Here is a 24,245-nt window from a genome sequence, read left to right as displayed (position 1 = left end):
ATGTAACCTGGGACAAATGCCTCATCCCTCAGCTGAGGCCAGAGTTTCCTCACCTAAGAAAGAGGAACAAAACCTAGTTACAGGTTTTGTGAGAATTACAGGCAATGTATCTGGGAAACAGGAAGTGCTCAATTTATGGGACATCATAAGTACATGTTTCGTGACCAACCTTAAATTTTCAGGTAGTTCTTCCATTAAAACTGCAACATACAATGAAATGTTGACTGAAACAAACAAGCAAGCAAGCACACACTGAAATGGTTTCAGGCAATTATATCTAAAATACAAACTTTACCAGTATGGTCACATGAATCTTACAAGGTATCATTTATAACATCAATCTAACACTTTTATAAACAGCATTTATTGTACAGAGTACTCCGAAGGAAGAAAAATATGTACAGCCATTTGTTTTCCTTAATACATCTATTCTGTCCTGCAATACTGAAAAGGCGGAATGTGTCTGGCACAAAAATAACCCCTAGGAGTCACGAATTAGAAAAACAACGCTTTTAAAAAAGATTTTTACTTTTCTGGTAGAAATATAAAAACTGGTTTATGGGGAAGAAATTAAAAGAAAAAGTCCAATCAACTGCAGAGGTGGCTTTAACATTTGAAGTTCTGTACCTCAAACCAACTTGTCAACAGCAGTATGTGTTTAAAATCTAAATATAAATAAACAGGCAGCACAACTCAAACAGCAGCACAGTACGAGCAACTTACATAATGCTGCAGTGTTCTCTGCGCAGAAGACCACTTCCCAGCATCGCCACGGGGAGTGCACGCCGGAGAGCTTCACCTGGTGCTGCAACCCACAGAACGCCCATCTTCTCACCAAACTGGGACCCTCCACAACACCACCATTTAAATGTACCAAAACTGATTTGTTTTTAAAAAAAAGAACAAGTGGGTGCAGAGGCAGGAGTACATTAACAGCCATTATGTCGTCTTCCTGAAACCCTTTAGAATAGGGTAGATATTTTCAAATGCTTCATAAATTTCTGCTCTGACTTTAGCACCTATGAAGACAAGTCAGAGAAGAGAGGAGTCTGAAATAGCTGTTCTTAACATGTTTAAAAGGTAAAATTACTTTAAAACCACAAGCACAATTCTCTCCATTCCCAGTTAGACTGACAGATGCAGACATTAGAACACTAATGAGGGAATTCCTTGATACAACCGTTTTTGTTTTTAAAGTACTATTTTCTTAAAATGGCTTTTTAAGCCACAAAACAGTGCCCTAGATGACTCCAGCCTCCTGCCCTGCAGTCCACCACATGTGACCAGTGTTAGTCCCTGCACCAGCTTGTGACCTGAGCAGCTCATGACCCAAGCAGTGCAGAAGCAATGACCAAATCTTATTCTCCCACTTGCTGCCTTTAAGCAAGCTCTTCTAAACTTCCCTCTGTTGTCTCCAAACGACACAGATGAATCTCAAAGCTTTACAGGAGGATTTCCAGCTTAACATGCCATCTCTTAAGCAATGTAATGGCCATCTTCCCTGCTCTCACCCCCTTGGTGCGTATGTTTCCCATCACAGTGTTAGGGTGAGGAGAAGAAAGGGGCAAAGGTGTCTTCACCACTTGCCAGCCAACTGAAATTACTTCTCAGCACTGAGAAAATGCTGTTCTTGAAACTCTTGCAAACCTCTGGATACTACTTCCTGTTACAACTTACCTGTTAAAACAACTTTTCCAGAAACAAAAATAAGAAGAACAATTCTGGGTTTGATCATTCTGTAGATTAAACCAGGAAATAACTCTGGCTCGTAACTAGGAGGAAAATGACAAAAACAGTTTAGAAATTAAAAGCTGTCCATGCTTCAGGTAAAATGAGGACCTGTGCAGGGAAAATACTGACTAAACGGCAAATTCACTGCGAGGCCAACCCACAGGAAAGAGAACTTAAGGCCAGTGAGGGCGACCTGTCATGGGCACTTGAAGACCAACGAACTCTATTTCTAATGAGTCTGGATTTTCTGATGTCGTAGCAGCCTCATGCTCCCAGTTCAGACAGACTGAAAACAGTAACGATGTGTGTGGTTAACCTACTGGGAAATGCAGGACAGGCTTCTCTGAGGAAGAGACACTTGGGTGGATATCTGAAGTGCCAGTGGGAGTTTCCTAGGTGAAAAGTATAACAAGAAGGTGCCAAGAATAAAACTTGGACCAAGAGCCCTGGTCCAAGAAGGGCAGGGCAAGTCTAAGCGGTGCTGGGAGCAGAGAGGCTGGAGAAGTGGGCACTGGCCTTGTAGGTGGCAGGGAAAGTAAGAGGAAATAATAATCATTTCACTGAAGTTTATACTTTACTGGTACAGCTCGTATAATGTTCACTAGAGAAATTCAAACAACTGGGGACAAAAGTTGACATAACAGGTTGTGGATTTAATTCATGCATTTAAAATGCATTTATTGAGCAATAAAATAACAGGGAGCCAATTTCATCCCAGTCAAGGGGAGTTGTGGATGTCAATAAGTGAAATGGGAGGTAGGAGAATGGTGAGAAAAATGTATTTTCCAAGACAGAAAGAAGAAACTTCAACATTCAATACATCTATCAGTACATCCCTTGTTCTTACATACCGACTGTTCTGCGTATGTTTTATCATGAATAATGTTTACACAGATTATAAGTGAATTGTTGCCAAAGGCAATCACAATACATTTCAGACTCACCTACTAAATTGTTGGTGGGTCAGCACGAGGCCTTCTAACCTTATAGGGAATTTCACATCACAGCTCCCCACCATATTCTGAATCTTGAAGTCCAAGAACTTTGCTGGAAAACCTAATTTCTGTACAACTCTGGCATATTTTCTTGCTGCTAGTCGGGACTGCTCTTCACTAGGGAGAAGAAAAAGTGAGATAGTCATAGTCAAAGCCAGCTAAAATAAAATTTTATTCGAAATTCAAAATTACTGAATTCAAAATTCAATTCATCAGACTACTGATATGCCCAGATTTTACAGATGTGGAACATCTCATCATCACCATGATCATTACGATTACTGTATTTTAGCCTACAAATTCCTAAGGTGAAAATTAACAATTTCATTTTAATAGGAAAATATTAATGAGATTTATACTTAGAGAATGCATACTCTAATTGTATCTTCTTTTATATTAAATCTCTCTTTATCCATTCCTATAACTCATCTGTTGGATAAAACTATGGCTTAGTAATGTACGGCCTATGTAAGAAAAGCAAAATAAAAGCAATAATACTATCATAAGCAAAAGACTCTCAAGTGCAAGGGTTAGGGATAACAGAAATTAAACATACATACTTGCAATGCTTTTTTTTTCTTGAGGAAAAAAAATTTACTTGTGGATTCCTATCTTGATAAAATAATCATGCAACTAGATACCCACTATTCAGTGTGTAGCAAATGGATAAAGACAGCTAAACAGTGAATGAATAGCATGTCTGGGAAAGAAAAAAACACCAGCATTTATTGATAAGCCAGAAGCTTTTGATGACCCATCCAGGAAAAAACAAGCAAGACTCCGAAATGAAGACTTATGTGGAAGCCAGGGAGAGACCCACACCTTGCCTTCTGAAAAAGGTAACACAGGAGATCAGGAACCACTGTGTCCACACCAATGGCCTTTCCCTCATTAAAGACAACTTCAGGGGCGCGTGGGTGGCTCAGTGGGTTAAGCGTCCGACTTCAGCTCAGGTCATGATCTCGCTGTTTCACAAGTCCGAGCCCCACTTTCGGCTCTGTGCTGACAGCTTAGAGCCTGGAACCTGCTTCCGATTCTGTGTCTCCCTAGCTCTCTGCCCCTCCCCCACTTGCACTGTTTCTCTCTCTCAAAACTAAACAAACATTAAAAAAAAAAAAAGACAACTTCAAAGTTCAGAATAAGCAAAAACATCTGCAGCCCTCTTGGTGTGTAGACAACTCCAAGTCATATTAATTTTTATTTTAAGAGCTTAATTTCCTTCACTTATTCAAGCTCTATGAAGCTGATGCCACTAATCTTCCTCCAACCTTCGCCTTCTACCAATTACGTGGACTCTGTAAGACAAGGTTTACAGCCAAGGCCCCAGAGCACTAACCTTCACAGACAGGATCACTTCAAACAGACGCAGAATATAGGCAATAGCATTTATGAAAGGGGTAGACATCTTAAGACCTGAATAAACCCTAACTCTCATGATGAAGCCTATTTACAACAAGGAGCAGCGGGCATCTATGACCAACACGCGTGGTCTGTCCCACTGCCAGTACCAAGCAGATCTATACACTCTCACACCACCTGCTCGGAAATTTTGTGATTCATGACCAATTTGTTTTCACTTGGGGATGAATTTGTGTTATACATAAAATCTGTTACATAAAGGGATTCTTAGTAACAGCTTGGATGTTCCATTTTATCAAAGACACATAAAATGCAACTGAGTAACCATGGTAACGTACAACCAGGAGAATAAACTCCTTAAACCTACCTCTTGGCTCCTGTGCACACCATTTTCCCAGAACTGAATATTAGTGCAGTGGTTCGGGGCTCTCTTATTCTCATGATAACAGCAGCAAACCGCTAAAATGGTCAGAGACAATTGTTAATGAGGTCACTCCAGACTGACTTCCTTTAGGAGAGTAAGACAATGAACGTCACGACTGGTAAAATGGAGAGTTCTCAAAATCCCTGGCACATGTTCCTATACATGGGTCTCTTACATCACCGGGCAGCACGCATGCTTTTCTTTGCACAGGGAGCAGAATACAGTGACCACTGAGTACGTTGAACCAAGATCTGTGTATTCTTCCACACCATTGCAACAACAACTAATCTTTGCAAAAAATCTTACTTTAATTACGTCCTTAATAAATATCAGTGCCTCTGTTTCTACCTTATATTTGCTAGCTTCTAGAACTGTTAACTTACTGATTTTTTTTGGCAAATCGATTGATAAACCTTTTCTACCTCCAGAGGGAGTAAATCAAATTACAAACATATCAATATGTAGTGGAGTGACCTTCTGTTTCCAACTAGCTTTTAGAAGCAGTATTAAAGTATCAACACATAAAATTGCAAATTAAGAAAAAAATCAAACTTTTTATTTTTAATTTCGACTTTTTAACAATGTTTTTACTGCTAACATCATAACTCGAGGGGAACATATTTCAGCTGTGGGTTGAATGAATGGCCTCCATTACTAGTTTACATGATAAAAAGCAAAAAATTACTTGCAAATAACTCTAAAATTTTAATATCTGATGATTACATAAGAAATATTCATGTATTTCTAATCAGGATAGCTCTTTAACAAATTAGATTCCTTTTGCAATTTTAGTTTTAAAACTGCTCTGTCTTCCTGCAGATTTTACCACCATGCAAAAATACAAGCACTATATTCTAGTTTGTACAAGTCCCAGAAAAGCCTAACCTTGCATTTCCTAAATTCCCTCTACTGATTTTATTGATCAAATAATATCATTTCATTAGAGACTATAACATTGTAGAATTATGTATCCAAAATAAAATAATAGATAAAAGATGAATTATTATAATGCTACATACACCCTGTATACTGGCTTACCACAGTGCATAAATGGTTACTTCCAGATCTTAGCTACCTTGGGATTTTAGAAAAATACTTTAAAAATGTCTAATATTTACATAATTTCTTAAGATAAAGATAAAAACCTGGCCAATAAACAGTTTTTATTTAGCCTTTACTTTCATTTTTATATGCTATATAAGAGCCATTCTATTACTTGGTGGAAGGACAAATGGAGATATACATGTTTATTTTACCACTTTAAACGATTAAAAAAGGGACATATGACGTGTACCGATGAACAGACAGCAAGACATTTCTTGGTTATCTACCTGCTAGTTTTCCTTATGTCCGTAGGACACAACATTGAATCGCTCTGGCTGAAGATAACTAATAGAAATGGTTGAGACTATAGGAGGCACAACAGATAATAAATATACACTTTATAATGGGGCGCCTGGGTGGCGCAGTCGGTTAAGCGTCCGACTTCAGCCAGGTCACGATCTCACGGTCTGTGAGTTCGAGCCCCGCGTCAGGCTCTGGGCTGATGGCTCGGAGCCTGGAGCCTGTTTCCGATTCTGTGTCTCCCTCTCTCTCTGCCCCTCCCCCGTTCACGCTCTGTCTCTGTCTGTCCCAAAAATAAATAAAAACGTTGAAAAAAAAAATTTAATAAATATACACTTTATCTTCTTATTAAGGAAATTGTTACAGTTTATCACAAATTCAACCTTACAAATTCAGGTTTGTGTGTTAACCTTCAAAAATTCAACATTAGATATGTACTGTCTAACTTAATATGCTGATATTACATTTCAAAGTCAAAGGTAAAATGCTTTAAATGATGAAAGAAGTTCAACAGTTCTGGCTTTTCTGTTTTCTTTCTTAAATTCTCACTCTAAATAAAATAAAATTTAAAAAAAAAAGAACTGTTTTTACATTGAAGTATCTTTGTGGTTTCCTCAATGGCTACTGGGCAACCATAAAGATTTATTCTTACTGTAAAAAGAAAGGGTTCTAAAATAATTAGCCATATTTGATGTCCTCCAAATTTTAATTAGCTCAACCAAGCAGACCAAAAAGTCTCAATAACTAAAGGAGTCATTTTCTTTCTTAGACAGTTATTACAGCAACTTTTATTTTGGACATTTCTACCTAGGCTACATCTTTCTCACTTGTATATAAAAGACAGAGATTTAGAAACTCACTCCAAGACCATCACTTAACTTTTTTCTCAATGTACAGCTAACATATATTTATCCAACTTACCTGGTTCAGCTGACAAACATACCCCTACACTTCTACAAAATTATTTTGTCTGCTTTCTATGTAACTCTTAAATACTACTCCAACCTAAACCCAACCACTTTACTTCCCTTTCCTTAAAAAAACGTATTTTAGTAAACTATGAAAATAAATCTAAACCTACTTCATTCTGTTTTGTTCTGATGATACATCCTAGAATAAGTCATTCAATAACGACTCATATATTTAAAATAATCAAGGTATATTTTACATTAATATTTTTACATTGATACAGCATAACTTTTAAATGTTGTTATAAGATATATTCTGTTACAAAATCTCATTCTACTAAAACAGTTATCTTACTAGAGGTTCATGAGTAAATATTAACATTCAATAAGATTTGGGTTTATGTTATTAGGACAATAAGAGTTGTCTATTTTCTTTGGTTATCTCCAATTAAAACATTAAAAATAAATTAATGACTTATTACAGAAATCAGACTTCTGATTTCCGATTTCTGTACAGATTTCTGATTGTACAGCCTATTCTAAGGAAAATGGCTTCTCTAACTCATGCAGTTCTTACTAGGGTTAGCTGCCAATGATGACACAATGATATATATAGTTTTTCTGGTTGAGGAGGGAGGCAGAAACTTGGTCATTGTCTTTCTCTTTGTTTTATTTAAATATCTCAAAATAGTTGGGTGTCAAAGTCATCCTCAAGTTTTAATACTTATGCATATGCACACACACACAAAAAGCCACACTAAAAAAAAAAAAAAAGACAAATACGTACATTGATTCAAATTTTACAAAAATATTGGGGATATTCAACTTGAGAAGTTCAAAAGGCTGCTGAGAAATGCCATATTTTCAGTTCTCACATAATAGAGGGCAAGGCTCTGAACTTCCTCTTAGATTTGATTGAGTGCCCAAAGTTTAGATACACCGTTTAATAGTATGTACATAGTTCTCTTGTTGACTGAAGTTTTCCCTTGTTAAAAGGCAAGTGCTAAAACAGTCCAAGTTTCCAAAAAGAGTTTTATTTTTCTTGGCCTACAATCCTAGCCCTAATGACAGGGTGTTACACCCCAAAATCCCTGCAAATTCTCACCCTATGACACTGTTCCTGAAAGATGCATGAAAACTGGCCTGGCTCCCACTAACTGTCCCAAACTTGATATATCCTGGTCTTGTCAAAAACAGGTTTCCCCTGCTACTGAAAAGTAGAGTGTTCCTGTGAAACCTTTCATAAACCCAAATGGAGTAAAGTGAGGAACAATCACCATTTTGTAAAGGCAGAAATTCTCTTCAGGTTTCTTTCCGTTGGCAAAAACAGGCACTAACGTAGGTCTTCAATGAAAGCAAAGTGACTTAATGCAAACTTTTGGATAGCATAGGAAACCTGCCCTGGTCAAACCAATGCCAGTCGTATACACAGTCGCATGCCCCATTATGGGTAAGCCACGTTTCTAAAGAAAACATCATCGCACACATCTCTAGGTGATGTACAGGCAGCAGACAGAAACATGAAAGCGATTATCAGTGAAAGTCAGCTTCAAACTGCGTAGAAGAAAACATTTGAGACTCTAACTGAAATACCATTCTCAAGCACCAGGATTAGACACATGGATAACTTCCCCGGTTTGCATGTACTCAGAATCCAACTGGGCATGGGTTCTGCCTGAAGATTGACCCCGAATCTACTAAAAGACCTCCAGAAAGTGATGAATCCTGAAAATACAGCTTCCTCCCAAGAGCTTGGAATCAAGGATAGGACAACACACTTGGTATATATACTGCCTGTTCTTTCTCACTTCTTCCCCTTGTGTTTAATCATTTTGTGCTGTTGACAAAATGTGGTACAAGAACATGATTTCACCCAGTGTATGAGATCTCTACCCTGACCAGGAGTTCCCAAACTAAAACAGAAGTTTCTGGATTGTGGCTCAAACAACAAATGAAACCACTCACCTAACAAATGCTTTATCATAACTTCACTGGCTAAAACAGAGCCAGATAATAAAAGTGTCCTCAACTATTTATTGGCCAGCCAAGTAGTATTGGCACAATTGTTAACAAATGGGATAAATACTTGGGGGGGCGCAGGGAGGCACAGAACAGAACAATCAATAAGTTGAGAAAAAAGACTTTCCGTTCCTAAAATTGACCAAGCTGATTCTTGGGGAGTTAATCCTTCTGGTTAGGTGTAAGCAAACTAAAAAATACTGGATGTATGAAGTGAATTTCACTTATTTCTTATGATATTTCTCCACTGTCTAACATCCAGGTAAGCTTACATGCTGCCACTTGGACACTATTTCAAGATGACATTCAAATAATGACACCACATAAGAAAAGGAGTCAAATCCGCATGGGCAACCTAGACTGGGAGTTTCACCAAAGGGGGAACAAGGGACATCAGTAAAGGATATGGCGGTAATCTGGAAAAACTGAGAGGCACAGACACTGACACAGATAGCCTGTCAAATAGAATACTCAGATTCTCAAGTGTGTCCTTCTGCCTTCTCTTTTTTTCTTATATAAAATCTTATTTTTCCTTTGTTAAACGAAACCAGTTTAATAGTGGTTCCCCATGTATGAAAGTAAACAGCACGCTAATAGATTCTCCCACTTTAGGGGAACTGTCTTCTACAGGGCCCTACCCGAGAGCTCTTCTTCAATCCGATCGTCTCCACTCAGAGGCCTGGTCTGTCTAGTCCTTGAAGAATGTCCATCCGTTTGTGAATGCAAATATTTACTATTTTTTTAAAAAACAACTTATCTACCAATGCAGAGACAAAAGCCTTACCATGTACTCAGGCTGCTTATGTTAATGTAAAAAGTATCATAGGTATTTTTACCCCATAATATTTTTATTATAAAGTTTAAAAGTTATACATAGAAAAATATAATAAACTCCCTGTACTTATTACCCAACCCTGACAATTATTAACTTCTGGCCTATCTTGTTTCCCCCATGTGCCCTTCCCCAATTCTCTAATTGTTTTATTTTCAAGTAAATTCCAGACAGCGTATCATTCCATTCTATATGGTTTTCAAAACATAAATGAGATCATACCACATATTTTGTTTTTTAATGTCACAGGATCCCCATCACAATGGGTAAATAAATTTAGTACTTTATCTTGTAGACTGCTGTGATTCTAGAGTCTCTCAATAAAAAACAATGCACAGGGGCGCCTGGGTGGCGCAGTCGGTTAAGCGTCCGACTTCAGCCAGGTCACGATCTCACGGTCTGTGAGTTCGAGCCCCGCGTCGGGCTCTGGGCTGATGGCTCGGAGCCTGGAGCCTGTTTCCGATTCTGTGTCTCCCTCTCTCTCTGCCCCTCCCCCGTTCATGCTCTGTCTCTCTCTGTCTCAAAAATAAATAAACGTTGGAAAAAAAAAATTTAAAAAAAAAAAAAAAAAAAACAATGCACAATTTTCTTTAATTCCTCATTTTGTTGGTATCAACAAACTTATGCATAACACGTTTTGATCTAGGGACCTTTAACAACAAATTCCTGTATTATTATAGTTTGAAATACATTGTAATTGCTCTGACCTTGGGATTATATTCAGCATTTCGGGCACGAAGTGCAATGGTCTTTAGGTCAAGCTTACAGCCAAGATTCACCGTAGATACAATATTTCTGCAAGAAATTTGAAAAGAAAGCATGATCATTTAACTTTTACAGGATGAAGTGTTAGATAATTATCTAGAAATCTGATTCTTTTACTAGAACAATGTAATTAGGTCAGTTTAAATTTTAATTAAAAAAATTTTACATTGGGGCACCTGGGTGGCTCAGTCAGTTGAGCGTCCGGCTTCAGCTCAGGTCATGATCTCACGGTTCGTGAGTTCGAGCCCCGCGTTGGGCTTTGTGCTGACAGCTCAGAGCCTGGAGCCTGTTTCGGATTCTGTGTCTCCCTCTCTCTCTGCTCCTCCCCCGCTCATGCTCTGTCTCTCTTTCTCCCTCTCTCTCCCTCCCTCTCTCTCTCTCAAAAATAAATAAACATTAAAAAGTTTTTTAAATAAAAATTAAAATTAAAAAAAATTTACATTGTTGACATTTATTATGTTTACCACACACCATGGTGAGCATTTTACATGGGTTACCCCACTTGATACTTACAATGCACTATGAAGTAATAACTATTAATATTCACATTTTCAATATTAATTTGTGAATGTATGAAGTTATTAAGCTGAGGCTTAAATGGCATGGTTGCTCCAGATAAAATGGGATCCTTGCTCCAGATAAACACGGCTCCTAAGTGGTAGCCAGGCTTTGAGTCCATCTATCTGCAGAGCCATGCCTTAGCCTTCTGAATGAAGCCCTTATTTGCCCTTTGAATGACACTAATTGCCCATAAACTATCATGCACAGGCATGGGACATCACTGTCGTATGAATACCGATTCCAGACTGCAAATACATCTCCAGCTGTTTCCAGCTCATTGCTGCTTTTGGTTCCTGTCCTGTCAAAATGCAACAGTTTGAAAACTTGATGGCTCACAACTGGGTTGGATAAGAGGATAGCTGTGTTTCTCTTTTAACTTTTTTTTAATGTTTATTTACTTTTGAGACAGAGACAGAGCATGAGCAGGGGAGGGGCAGAGAGAGAGGGAGACACAGAATCTGAAGCAGGTTCCAGGCTCTGAGCTGTCAGCACAGAGCCCAACATGGGGCTCAAACTCACAAACTATGAGATCATGACCTGAGCTGAAGTCGGATGCCAGACCGACTGAGCCAGACAGGTGCCCCAAGCTGTGTTCTTTAATAGACAATTGTAAGGCCAGTTGGAATAATCAACCCAAGGGGTGCCTGCATGGTTCAGTCAGTTGAGTGTCTGACTCTTGATTTTGGCTCAGGTCATGGTCTCACGGTACGTGAGATCGAGTGCAGCATGGAGCCTGTTTGGGATTCTCTCTCACTCAATAAACAAATGAGCATTAGAAAAAAAAAAAATGATCAACCCAATGAATGTTTTCATTTCTACCTCACCTATTTCCTTCCAATTAATTTTATATACACACCTGCCTTTAGCATTTCTCTACTTAAGAAATAATCAAGTTGTGGTACATCTACCACAAATTTAGTCACATATTTGCTACATGTATTTTTTTCTTCTTAAGCAACAGTGCATAAGGGTTCAAATTTCTCCATATCCCCACTTGTTATACTATTTTTTATAATAGCCATCCTAATGGGTATGAGGTGGTCTCATTGTAGTTCTGACTTGCATTTACATAATGTTTAGTGACGTTGAGCATCCTTTCATGTGCTTATTGGCTATTTGTGTATTTTCTTCGGCAAAATGTCTATTCAAGTCCTTTGCCCATTTTTGGAATCAGCCTCTTTGGTTTTCATTGTTGAGTTTTAGTAGTTCTCTAAGCATCTAGATAATAATCCTTTATGGGATGCATTTTCTCCCTTCCTGTTGGTTGCATTTTTACTCTGTGAACAGTGTCTTTTGGTATACAAGTTTTCTTTTTAAAAAAAATTTTTACAAGTTTTAAAATTGTCATGTAGTCTACTTTATGTTTCTTCTGTTGTTACCCATGCCTTTGTTACACATCTGAGAAAACATTGTGAAGTCCAATGTCACAAAGCTTTTGTCCTATGTTTTCTTCACCGAGTTTTATTGTTTTAGGTCTTACATTTAGGTCTTTGATCTATTTTAAGTTAGTTTTTTATTTGGTGTTAGCTAAGGGTCCAACTTCATTCTTTTGCATGTGGATATCCAGTTGTCCCAGCACCATTAGTTGAAAACACTATCTTTTCTCCATTGAACAGTCTTGGGACCCTTGACAAGTATCATTTGACCATATATGCAAAGGTTATTTCTGGGCTCTCTATCCTACTGCATTGGTCTATATGTCTGTGTTTATGCCAATACCACAGTTTTGATTGCTGAAACTTCGTAGTAAGTTCTGAAATTAGGAAGTGAGAGCCCTCTGGTTTGCTCTTCCTTTTCAGGATTGTTTTTGGCCATTCAAAGTTCCTTGGGATTCCATTTGAATTTTAGCATGATTTTTTTCTACTTCTGCAAAAAATATCATTGGGATTTTGATAGGGATTGCACTGCACCTATAGATCATTTTGGGCAATATTAAAATTTTGACAATATTAAATCTTCTAATCCATGAACCTGAGATGTGTTTCCACTTTTCATGTCTTTTTTAAAGTTCTTTCAGCAATGTTTTATAGTTCTCATCATATGTCTTTCACATCCTTGGTTAATTCCTAAGTACAGCAAAACCTTGGTTTGAGAGCATAATTCAATCCAGAAACATGCTTGTAATCCAAAGCACTTGTATATCAAAGCAAATTTCAAGAACCACTGGCTAGGTTGTGATCATGTGACATCCAGCATCACGTGTTACTCGTATTGCAAGACACTGCTCATTTGTCAAGTTAAAATTTATTAGAAATGTTTGCTCATCTTGCAAAACATGCAGAGAACAAGTCACCCACAGTTCAAGGTTTTAGTGTATTTTATCCTTTTTGATCTTGTTAATAGAATTGTTTTTGTAATTTGCTTTTCAAAAAAAATTTTTAATGTTTATTTTTAAGAGAGATAGAGTGTGAGCAGGGAAGGGGCATAGAGAGAGAGAGAGAGACACACAGAATCCAAAGTGGGCTCCAGGCTCTAAGCTGTCAGCACAGAGCCCAACACTGGGTTCGAACCCACGAATCGTGAGATCACGATCTGAGCTGAAGTCGGGCACTTAACCGACTGAGCTACCCAAGGACGACTGAGCTACCCAGGGACACCTGTAATTTCCTTTTCATATTGTTCACTGTCTATATACAGAAATGCAACTGATTTTCAAGTGTTAACTTTGTATCCTGCTACTTTGCTAAATAAACTCACTTATTATAGCTAACAGGTTTTTTTGTGGACTCATTACAATTTTCTACATATAAGATCATAACATCTGCCAACAGATAATTTTATCTCTTCCTTTCTACTCTAGATACCCTTTTTTTGTCTTGCTCTGGTACTATGTTGAATAGAAATGGAGAAAGAGCGGGGTGCCTGGGTGGCTCAGCCAGTTGAGCATCCGACTTCAGCTCAGGTTATGATCTCACAGTTTGTGGGTTCAAGCCCCGCGTTGGGATCTGTGCTGACAGCTCAGAGCATGGAGCCTGCTTCGGATTCTGTCTCCTTCTCTCTCTGCCCCTCCCCAATGTGTGCTCTGTCTCTCTCTGTCTCTCTCTCTCTCAAAAATAAATAAATGTAAATAAAAAAGAAAGAAAAAAAGAAAGAGATGGAGAAAGAGGCTGTCCCTGCCTTGTTCCTGATCATAGAGGAAAAGCATTAAGTCTTTCAATGTTAAGTATTAGGTTTGCTATGGTTTTCTAAATATGGCTTTTACTATGTTAAGTCAGTTTCCATCTTTTCCTATTTTGTTGAGTGTTCTTACCATGAAAGGGTGTTGAATTTTGTCCATTCTTTTTCTGCATCAATTGAGGTATCAGTTTTCTTTTCATTTTATTGTTGTGGTATATTACAGTGGTTGATTTTTTAAGGTTATTTACTTTGGGGGGGGGGGGGAGAGAGCGAGCATGAGCAGGGAAGGAGCAGAGAGAGAGGAAGAGAGAGGATCCCAAGAAGGGTCCATGCTGTCAGCACAGAGCCCCATGAGGGGCTCGAACTCACAGTGAGATCATGACCTGAGTCAAAATTGAATTGAATGCTTAACTGACTGAGCCACCTAGGCGCCCCCAATGGTTGATTTTTGTATGTTGATCGACCCTTTCATTCTAAGAATAAATCCCACTTGGTCATGGTGAATAATCTTACACCATGCTGCTTAATGATGTTTCCTAGTATTTTTTTGAGAATTTTTGTATCAATGATCAATGGGGATACCGGTCTGTAGACTTTTTAGTGTCTTTGGCTTTGGTGTCAGCGTACTGCTGGCCTCACTGAATGGGTTAAAAAATGTTCCCTCAATTTTTTAGAAAAGTTTGAGAAGGACTGGTATTAGTTCTTCTTTAAATGTCTGGTAGAGTTCACCGAAGCCATTCAGTCCAGGGATTTTCTTGGCTCTGCCACCTCCCCAGAATTCTTCTTAAAAATGTATGATTTTCTTTAAGTTTACTAATTTAAATAATCGATACACCCAACATGAGGCTCAAACTCACAACCCCAAGATCAAGAGTCGCATGCTCTTCCAACTGAGCCAGCCAAGCGCCCCTTAAAAATGTGTTCTTATATATTTTCACTGATTATCTATCCCAAGTCTTCAAAAGCTTGTAGGATTTAGAGGCCACTGAATTCCCAACCTACCAGGGTTCTTAATGGATATGGAAACTCAGTAACGTGTCTGACTAGATGCTTTGGGGAATACCAGAAGGGTTAAGGTGCCAAGAGGAAACAAACACCCCATCACAACTGGTTATAACTTATGATCTAAACAAGAGGTAAAAACTTAAATGGCCATAAAAGCCAGACAAGCAAGACACCAGGGAATGTTGCTGACAAACGTGAACTAACAAGGGATTCTCTCTCTAAAGTATTAAAATGAAAATCATCTGATTTTTAAAATCACATCAGATCAAAAATCTGAGGCAAGATTTGGATAACAGGATCTACGATGAAATATTACTTAGTGACAAAAATGACCAGCGATGGCTGGTGAACTAATTATTGCAAATGACCCTTCACTTTGGCCATGCTTCCTAAAAGCAAAAGCTATGTACTTCACACTGATAGATACAAGAGAATATTGGTGTAGTTTTCAGGACTTTTTTTTCCTACCTCCACCCCGCGTCCAATTCTGATACATATAGGACCCATTTAATTTATACAGAAAAATCCACTGAGGGCAAGAACAGACATTCTCAGCTTGTGGAAAGGACACAGCTCTCCAAAGAGTTATATGCAGCCCTTATAATAACCAATGAAAACAAACAAGGACCATTGTGAACTAAGTAACTAATCCTCCCTTCCCAAAGAAAACATCAAAGGGAAAGAGACCATGTAAGGCTTGATTCAGCAAATCAGCCGCAGGGAAATGTCTACAACAACTTGATAGCTTGGCCCAAGGACATAACCGCGAGCTACCCAATCTACCCAAAATGCGGCGATGTTAGGAGAGCCTTTTACTGAGGGGACTGACTCACTGAGGCAACTCCGCATCCTTTCTCCTGTGGGAGACAGAGCAAGAGCAAATTTAGACATACGACGACCACTCGTGCCACCCCCTCAACAACTCAATCCGTCTGAAACAAAGAAGAGCAGCACCCGCCGCAAGGGGCCCTTCTGGGTTGAGGGAAAGACACAAAGTACTCACTGCAGCTGCGGCACGATCCCAGAGCTCTCAGAGGCTGGCGTGGCGGGGGTAATGGGGGTCATGGGGGTCATGGGGGAGGGATACAGGGGAGTGGTGCCCGGCAAGGGTGCAGTGGTAAGAGTCTGTGAGTGGAAGAGCTGTGGTGTCTGGCCCGAGGCCGCCTGCGTCGCCTGCTGGGATGCTGACTGCTGAACGGCCGCCACTGCCTGCTGCTGCTGCTGCTGCTGCTGAGCCGCCTGCTGCTGCTGCTGCTGCTGAGCCGCCTGCTGCTGCTGCTGCTGCTGCTGCTGCTGCTGCTGCCTCTGCTGCTCCTCCAAGATGGACAGACTGTTGGTGCTCTGAATAGGCTGTGGAGTCAGTCCTGTGCCGTAAGGCATCATCGGACTGAAGATGGGGATTCCGGGAGTCATGGCACCCTGTGGAAGGTCAGGAGGACAGTAAGTCAGGCCAGCTGGTATTGTTTCCAGCACCTGTCTGGTAGAAGAGGAGGTGAGACGTACAAAGATGCTTTCCGAATATAAATGGAGTCATGACGCATAACAGAAAGGCATTTGCTGTCCTTACACACATCACTTTCTTCTTCACCATAGCACAGTAGGTAAGGGCCTGGTATTTAGAATTATACCCGGGCGTGAAATCCAACCCTGCCACTTATTACATGTGAACACTCAAGGAAGTTGCTTAACCGTTCAGGCACATCAACAGGATAACGATGTTCTAACACTGCTAGAAAGTATAAAGGACATAATTGGAGCGACTGCCCATGCTTTTAACCTATTATCCTGGCATACTACCTGGGTAGTTCCCCATTTCACTCGCAATGTATCTGTCCAAGTTTGCCTAATAAATTATATAGTTACCCCAGAGATGCCACGGAACCCATTCAACACGATGACAGGCACGCAGAAGATACTGAAGTGTTAGCAACAATAATGACGACAATTATTAGAATACTATTCAAAAACGTGGATCATTTGCTCTCCAAAAAGTTTATATTGTGCTCGCTTCGGCAGCACATATACAAAAAGTTTATATCAAGAAAATCCAATGCATCTATCAGAATAATATCAATTTATTTTTCTGAATGCTTAACTTCCAGATACTGTCACATTTATTAATTTAATTTAATAATATATTTATTAATATATAATTTATGATATAATTAATTTATCTCATCACAGCCCTCTGGGAAAGGAAAAACTCGATGTTCTTCCCACATTAAGGACAAGAAAACTGACACCAGGAGAAGCTAAAGGACTTCCCCAAGACCACAGGTCTCACCAGCAGAGAAGCCACAATGACAGCCAAGTTTTTCTGGGAGCCAGTCTAATGCCCTCACCCAGCACCAACTCTACAGAGCCCATAGAGCCTGCAGAGTTTGCGGTGACTCTGTGAACCTCTTCAAAGTATACCTAATATTTCTGCATCAAGGAATCCATAGTTTTCGTCAGATGCTCAAATGCGTGCAAAATCCAAAAAGGAGCCACAATCCTCTCCCACTTCCACCACTTTATTTGGCAGAAAGCATAAACCAAAATTGTCTAAGGTTTATGTTAAATTGTTTCATCAACATAGTGGCAGAAAGAGTATGAGAGGAGGAGGGTCAAACATACACCGCAGCCCTAATAGCATAGGTACAATCATACTGCGTTGATCACTCACATCTGTAAAATACTGGCTAGAAAAAATTCAGGTTATGTGACTTTAAAAAGAGTGAGGTAGGGCGCCTGGGTGGCGCAGTCGGTTAAGCGTCTGACTTCAGCCAGGTCACGATCTCGCGGTCCGTGAGTTCGAGCCCCGCGTCGGGCTCTGGGCTGATGGCTCAGAGCCTGGAGCCTGTTTCCGATTCTGTGTCTCCCTCTCTCTCTGCCCCTCCCCCGTTCATGCTCTGTCTCTCTCTGTCCCAAAAATAAATAAACGTTGAAAAAAAAAAAAAAATTAAAAAGAGTGAGGTTTTGAAAGGTCTGCCTTTCTTTATGTCACGTATACAAGTGAACTCAAAATGGATCACAGGCACACATGTAAAAGCTAAAACTTTACCAGAAAGAGAAAATCCTTAAGACTTTGGGTTAACCAAGATTTCTTAGGACACAGAAGCACTGACGCTGAAATAAAATTGATAAATGGACTTCAGAGAAAAATTAAGACCTTCTACTCTTTGAAAGATATCATTAAGAAATTAAAAAGTAGGGGCGCCTGGGTGGCGCAGTCGGTTAAGCGTCCGACTTCAGCCAGGTCACGATCTCGCGGTCCGTGAGTTCGAGCCCCGCGTCGGGCTCTGGGCTGATGGCTCAGAGCCTGGAGCCTGTTTCCGATTCTGTGTCTCCCTCTCTCTCTGCCCCTCCCCCGTTCATGCTCTGTCTCTCTCTGTCCCAAAAATAAATAAACGTTGAAAAAAAAAAAATTAATAAAAAAAAAAAAAAAAAGAAATTAAAAAGTAAGCCACACCACAGACTGAGAGAAAATATCTACAATACCTACATCTCAGAAAGGACCTGTATCCAGAATACACAAAGAACAATTACAATTCAATAAAAGACAAACAAATAAGCCAGTTAAAAAAATGGGCGAAAGATGTGAAGGACATTCTACAAATGAAAATAATGCAGTTGGCCAATAAGCATTGACAGGATGCTCAAGATTGTTAGTCATCAGGACAATGCAAATTAAAATCACAAAGAAACAGCACTAAGCAACCACTAGAATGGCTAAAAGTTAGAATGTCAGTGAGGATGTGGAGCAAGCGGAACTCTCACATTGCTGCTGATGGACCTAGAGTATGGTCTGGCAGTTTCTTATAAAGTGAAACACACACTTACCACAGACCTAGCAATCCCACTCATAAGTATTTACCCAAGAGACAGAAACAGTCTACACAAAGCCTGTTCACAAATGTTTACAGCAACTTTATTCATAATATCCCCAACCTGAAAACACCCACAATGTCAGCAACTAGAGAGTAGATACACAAGATGTGGTACATCCATACAATCGAGTACTACTCGGCAATAAAAAGGGATCTGCTGATATACAGATGTTATATTGGGCAAAGAAGAGAGATACACAAAAAAAGCACATACTGGTATGGTTCCATTGGTATGACTTTCTAGGCTAAGCAAAACTATCTTCAGCTCTCGATCAGCAGAGCAGTTGTATACACACAGGTGTACACAATTATCAAAACACATCTAAAGTGGGTGTTCTTATCATGAGTTAATTTTTTAAAAGTAGATGTTATTTGGAACCTTAAACATAAAAAAGAAATGCTAAAAACAGAAAATAACTTGGCAAAAGTTACTTTCAAAATCAAAGGCCCAACAGTCACATGGAACACTTTCATAAACATTTATCAAAAGATTAAGATTTACAGACAAATACACATTTTAACTTCCAAATAAACTCCTCAAATTTAACACTATCAAGCCTACTCAAAGCCTAATACAATGTTTCAACAAAGTAAGAGGCTTAAAACCAGATAAATCAATTTCAACGACAGATGGTTAAATTCCCTTCCTTTCTTTTTCTACTGCCTCTAACAGTGTAGACTCTGTCCCATCTACACCCTCCCTCCAGTTGTATTACCTGAGGGGAGGCCAGGCCCTGAGCATAAGGTGGCAGGCTGTTGTTCTGATCCATGATGTTCACTTTCTTCTTGGTAAATTAAACACCTTTGGACTGGAACTCGCCTCGGCATTCAGTCTCTTCCTAAAGCATCCCCAGTACACACTGCTTAGCAATTTCCTCAACTGCTTGCGTTGTCTTCGTGCACACCAAGAAACGGTAACGCCACTTTGAAAAAAGTTTGAGGTTTAATGTAAGAATACAAGCTGTACAGTCTTTTATGAACCAGTTTCATAATTACACAAAAAACTAGAAAAAAGCAACGAAGCTATTTTGGAATATACTTTTTTAACCTTATAATGCTGAAATCCTATTCCCTCCCATGTTTATTGTGACCGCATGCAAAACTACCACTAGAACAAAAAGTGTTTTATTACATGTTTAATTTAAATGCTCTTAGAATGTTCAGCGGTGCTTGGGTGGCTCAGTCCGACTTCAGCTCAGGTCAGGATCTCACAGTTCAGGAATTCAAGCCCCACATGGGGCTCTGTGCTGACAGCTCAGAGCCTGGAGCCTACTTCAGAATCTATGACTCCCTCTCTCTCTGCCCCTCCCCCGCCCACACTCTTGTCTCTCTGTCTCTCGAAAAATAAACATTAAAAACTTAGTTTTTAATACTTAGAATGTTCAAAAATAAGGTGCCATAATCAATATTTAAAAACTTTTGGGGGGCGCCTGGGTGGCTCAGTCGGTTAAGAGTCCGACTTCGGCTCAGGTCACGATCTCACGGTCCGTGAGTTCGAGCCCCGCGTCGGGCTCTGGGCTGATGGCTCAGAGCCTGGAGCCTGCTTCCGATTCTGTGTCTCCCTCTCTCTCTGCCCCTCCCCCGTTCATGCTCTGCCTCTCTCTGTCTCAAAAATAAATAAAAAACATTAAAAACTTTTGGGAAATCGAGGCGCCTGAGTGGCTCAGTCGGTTAAGCGGCCAACTTCAGCTCAAGTCATGATCTCAAGGCTTGTGGGTTCGAGCCCCGAGTTGGGCTCTGTGCTGATACCTTGGAGCCTGGAGCCTGCTTCAGATTCTGTGTGTGTGTCTCTCTGTACCTCCCCCGCTCACACTCTATGTCTCTCTCTCCAATAAATAAACACTAAAACAAACAAACAAACAAAGAAACAAAAAAAACTTTTGGGAAAAAACACTCAGAGAAAACACATTCCTAAGGAAACTGTCAAATCAGAGTAGAAACATTTATTTTTTATGTTTATTTTTGCAAGAGAAAGAGACAGAGCGGGGGGGGGGGGGGCAGAGAGAGAGGAAGACACAGAATCTGAAGCAGGCTCCAGGCTCTGTCAGCACAGAGCCCGATGTGAGGCTCAAACTCACCAACGACGAGATCATGACCTGAGCTGAAATCAGACACTCAACCGACTGAGCCACCCAGACGCCCCTGAGTAGAAAAATGTATTAAGCACTGTGTACAGAGTGCTATTGGGCCAAGTTGAGGTTTTTAAATATTCCAGTCAGTTTTATATCCTCCACAATGTCTTAGGTGTTAATTTCAATAAACAGTGAATTGGATCCAACATACTTTAACGTGATATTTATTGATCTACTAAGTTATTTATTTTTTTTTAAATACTGCTTCATTCTTGCCTTGTTTTATTCTTTTTTAAGTTTATTTACTGGGGGGCAGGGGGTGAGGGATGGCAGAGGGAGAGAATCCCAAGCAGGTTCTGCACCATCAGCACAGAGCCAAACATGGGGCTCAAACCCACAAACCATGAGATCACGACCTGAGTCAAAGTTGGACACTTAACTGACTAAGCCATCCAGGTGCCCCAATCTAACTGAATACAACACTGTGATAGAAGATGTACAGACACAAAAATAAATAAAACGTGTTTTTTATACATGCAATAACTTGACCTCTTTAGAACACATAAATACAAACTATGCCTCTATCTAAGCTTTCCTTAACACATCATTTCTTTACTGGCTACACATTTTTTATTTCTTTTAGAAAAAAGAATCAAGTGACTACTGAAAGACCTTTTGTAGAGTTTAGTTCAGATGGCTCCTTACCTTGATTAGAGTTGCTTTGAGAACTAGAGTCAAACAGTACTGGCTCATCAACATATCAAGAACAGCATCTAGTTATCACTTAGTAAGCCCAAGATAAATGTTAGCTATTAGTAGATTTCAGTTTAAACATTAAAATCTAAGAAGATATTGGCACATATAGAACTTGCTGGTCTGAAAGTTACAAATTATATACCAAAGACACACACGAGCTTCAAACATGTACTGGTACAAAGTAAGCACTCAGATATTTGTTGAATGAATGAAAGAATCAATCACTTTGACAGGACAAAGGACCAAAGACTATATATCCTACATACTCATCACTGAAAAAGGGGGGAAAAAAAAACAAAAAACTCTGGTTCAGAAAATGTCAGATATAATAAAATTATATTTTTTAAATTGTTATCCTATAATAACAATAGAAGTGATGCAAATATGAAGAGGAAATAGTCATTAGCATCAAAGAGTTCCATGTGAAGGGTATACAAATAATTACTCCAAAACTTAAGTGCTGTAACAGAGGTGTACTATGCCAAGTTCCTGGAGTGCAGAATCTCGCCAATGTCTTAGCACCATGCCCGGCATACAGTAGGTCATCAAGAACAAATGCACACATGCTGTGGACGATAAGACACAGCAACTGCCAAGTGTCCTGAAGGGGAATGTGTTCACAAAGCACGATCACTGGACTTGGGTCTAGCAAGGTAAGCAGGAATTTACAAATCAGCACTGCAGGCAAAAGACCAAGCACAAGGAGACAAAGACTGCAAAAGCATGCAATATGCAAGCAACAAGCTCTGGAGAGGAGGTAGCAAATGTAAGTGGGGTCACACTGTCTACCAATTTTACATATCACATAGGCAAAAGAGCAGCGACAAGATTTTGAAGTGCAGCATGAGTAGGTCTACTTTGGCAAGTGTGGATGAATTCAAAGAGATAAAACTAGAGGCTGGAAGTTCACCTTAAGGCAGTCACTGCTATGGTTAAAGCAAGAAATAATGAGAGCAGGATTTCAAGCACTCATAAACATGACAAGAGCTTTCTCCAAAACTGGTGGCTCCTAACCCCTTAGTGCAACTCAGAGTCTACATAAGAAATCTGCAGCACTAGGTCCGGGCCGATGTTACGATTGTTCAGAGGTCATCCCTCATTGCCAGTGATGGCACCGACCATTTTTACTCACCTGTGCCATTAAAACCAGTTATTACTTCTAACTTAATCCTACTTAGTTACTACTATCGTTAGCTATTACTTATAACTTACCCTATAATACTAACTTATCCTTTGAAAAGAAGGTTGTTTGCAGAGTGTGTTCATATTTTGGAAATTGAAGCATCAAATTTGATCTTTTTAAAAGGCAATCACAGATAAGGGAAAAGAATCCGTTAATTTTGCATTGCCCCCCAGTGTCTGCATAAACCACTCAAGCGTATTATTTTTCACACAGAAGCCTACCTAGAATTTTAAATTAGAAAAGCACACGGCCTGGGGCCTAGACAGCTAGGCCTCGTAAACCAAGCGCTGTGTATTTACAGCTTACGCTCTATCGTGCCGGAAATCTCTAGCCTCTGACAAAACGTTAAAGTCTCAAGTACAACTTTATAACAAAGCCATTCCTGCTGATAGCAAAAAAAGGAGGACAAAGGCCAGGTTGAATCTGCCCTCCAACATCAACGAGGAGAAAAGGATGGCAGGACAGGAACTCCGGGTCTTGGATGTGCCGGACTGTTGTGTCCCGTGCACTCCCGGAGCCCTGCACCCGAACTCGCACGATGAAAGCCGTTGTCAAAGCACAGCAGATGAGGGCACCGGGCGGGACAGGCGGCCGGGGTGGGTGGGCGGCCGGTACAGGCCGGAGCGGCGTCGGCACGAGCGGGGAGGAGCGGCCCCCGCGCGGCCTGCGTGCCCACTCAGCGTCTCCCTCACTATCGCCCCAGGACCTCGCTGCAGTGGTCGCCTCTGCACCAATCCTCAGAGAAGAGGAAAAGCTAAAGGGGCTGTTACCTGGAGTCCCTGCAGAGACCACTGCGGGGCCGCGAAAACGAAGTTAAGCCACAGACGGCCCAGGCGCCCGCCACGGCGACCCTTCCCGACCCTACTAAACTTCTGGCGCGCGTTGATAATGTCACTTCCGCCAGTTCTTCCATCCTAGGCTTCAGCCAATTGTCCAACTAGAGTGGCGGCCATGGGAAGTGTGGGCACTCCGTCACTTCCGCTGTTTCCGCAACAGTTCCGCTGGGTATTTGGCTTAAGGGAAAGAAGGGGCGGGCTGAGCTCCCCAGGAGGTCTAGGGGGTGAGCCGCCGGACCAGAACGTTTTCTGATTGGTCCTTGCCGAGGGGAGGCAAGATAATGATTTTCAAATGTTGACTTTTTGAAGTCTAGCGGTGTGACCTTCGGCAAGTTACCCGACCTCAGCGCCTCAGTTAGTAGAATGGAATAATAGTAACAGTCACCCTCTAAGGAAGTTGTGAGATGGATTAAGGAAATGCAGGAGCAATGCCAGGCACATGGTAAACTCTCCGCGCATGTTAGCTATT

General features: G+C 40.3%; 1 protein-coding gene across 2 annotated transcripts; it reads right to left on the bottom strand.

Annotated features, from left to right (window-relative positions):
• Nucleotides 1–257: 257 nt before the first annotated feature.
• Nucleotides 258–23,828, bottom strand: LOC115514692 (TATA-box binding protein). 2 transcript variants are annotated; one of them, XM_030316833.2, is made up of 8 exons: nt 23,711–23,828; nt 19,646–19,852; nt 16,064–16,479; nt 10,320–10,407; nt 4,453–4,544; nt 2,676–2,843; nt 1,678–1,772; nt 258–1,019 (listed from the first exon to the last, which is right to left on the bottom strand). In XM_030316833.2, exons 2-8 carry the CDS (start codon nt 19,697–19,699, stop codon nt 940–942), a joined length of 993 nt encoding a protein of 330 aa, XP_030172693.1. In that variant the 5' UTR covers nt 19,700–19,852; nt 23,711–23,828; the 3' UTR covers nt 258–939. The 2 variants fall into 2 exon arrangements, with proteins under 2 accessions (XP_030172693.1, XP_030172694.1); XM_030316834.1 differs by lacking the exon at nt 23,711–23,828 and adding an exon at nt 22,970–23,318.
• Nucleotides 23,829–24,245: the final 417 nt, after the last annotated feature.

The sequence above is a fragment of the Lynx canadensis genome, chromosome B2 (assembly GCF_007474595.2).
Source record: "Lynx canadensis isolate LIC74 chromosome B2, mLynCan4.pri.v2, whole genome shotgun sequence".
NCBI classification, from domain to species: Eukaryota; Metazoa; Chordata; class Mammalia; order Carnivora; family Felidae; genus Lynx; species Lynx canadensis.
This window is presented reverse-complemented; position numbering and strand designations above follow the sequence as displayed.

What these genes read in the sequence shown, in the direction of transcription:
- LOC115514692 (XM_030316833.2), bottom strand. Translation starts at nt 19,699, where the DNA reads ATGGATCAGAACAACAGCCTGCCACCTTATGCTCAGGGCCTGGCCTCC. An exon ending in ATGCTGAATATAATCCCAAG is followed by an intron (nt 4,545 to 10,319) that starts GTCAGAGCAATT and finishes TGACCATTTTAG; the next exon opens with CGGTTTGCTGCTGTTATCAT. An exon ending in GTGTGCACAGGAGCCAAGAG is followed by an intron (nt 2,844 to 4,452) that starts GTAGGTTTAAGG and finishes TCTTCTCCCTAG; the next exon opens with TGAAGAGCAGTCCCGACTAG.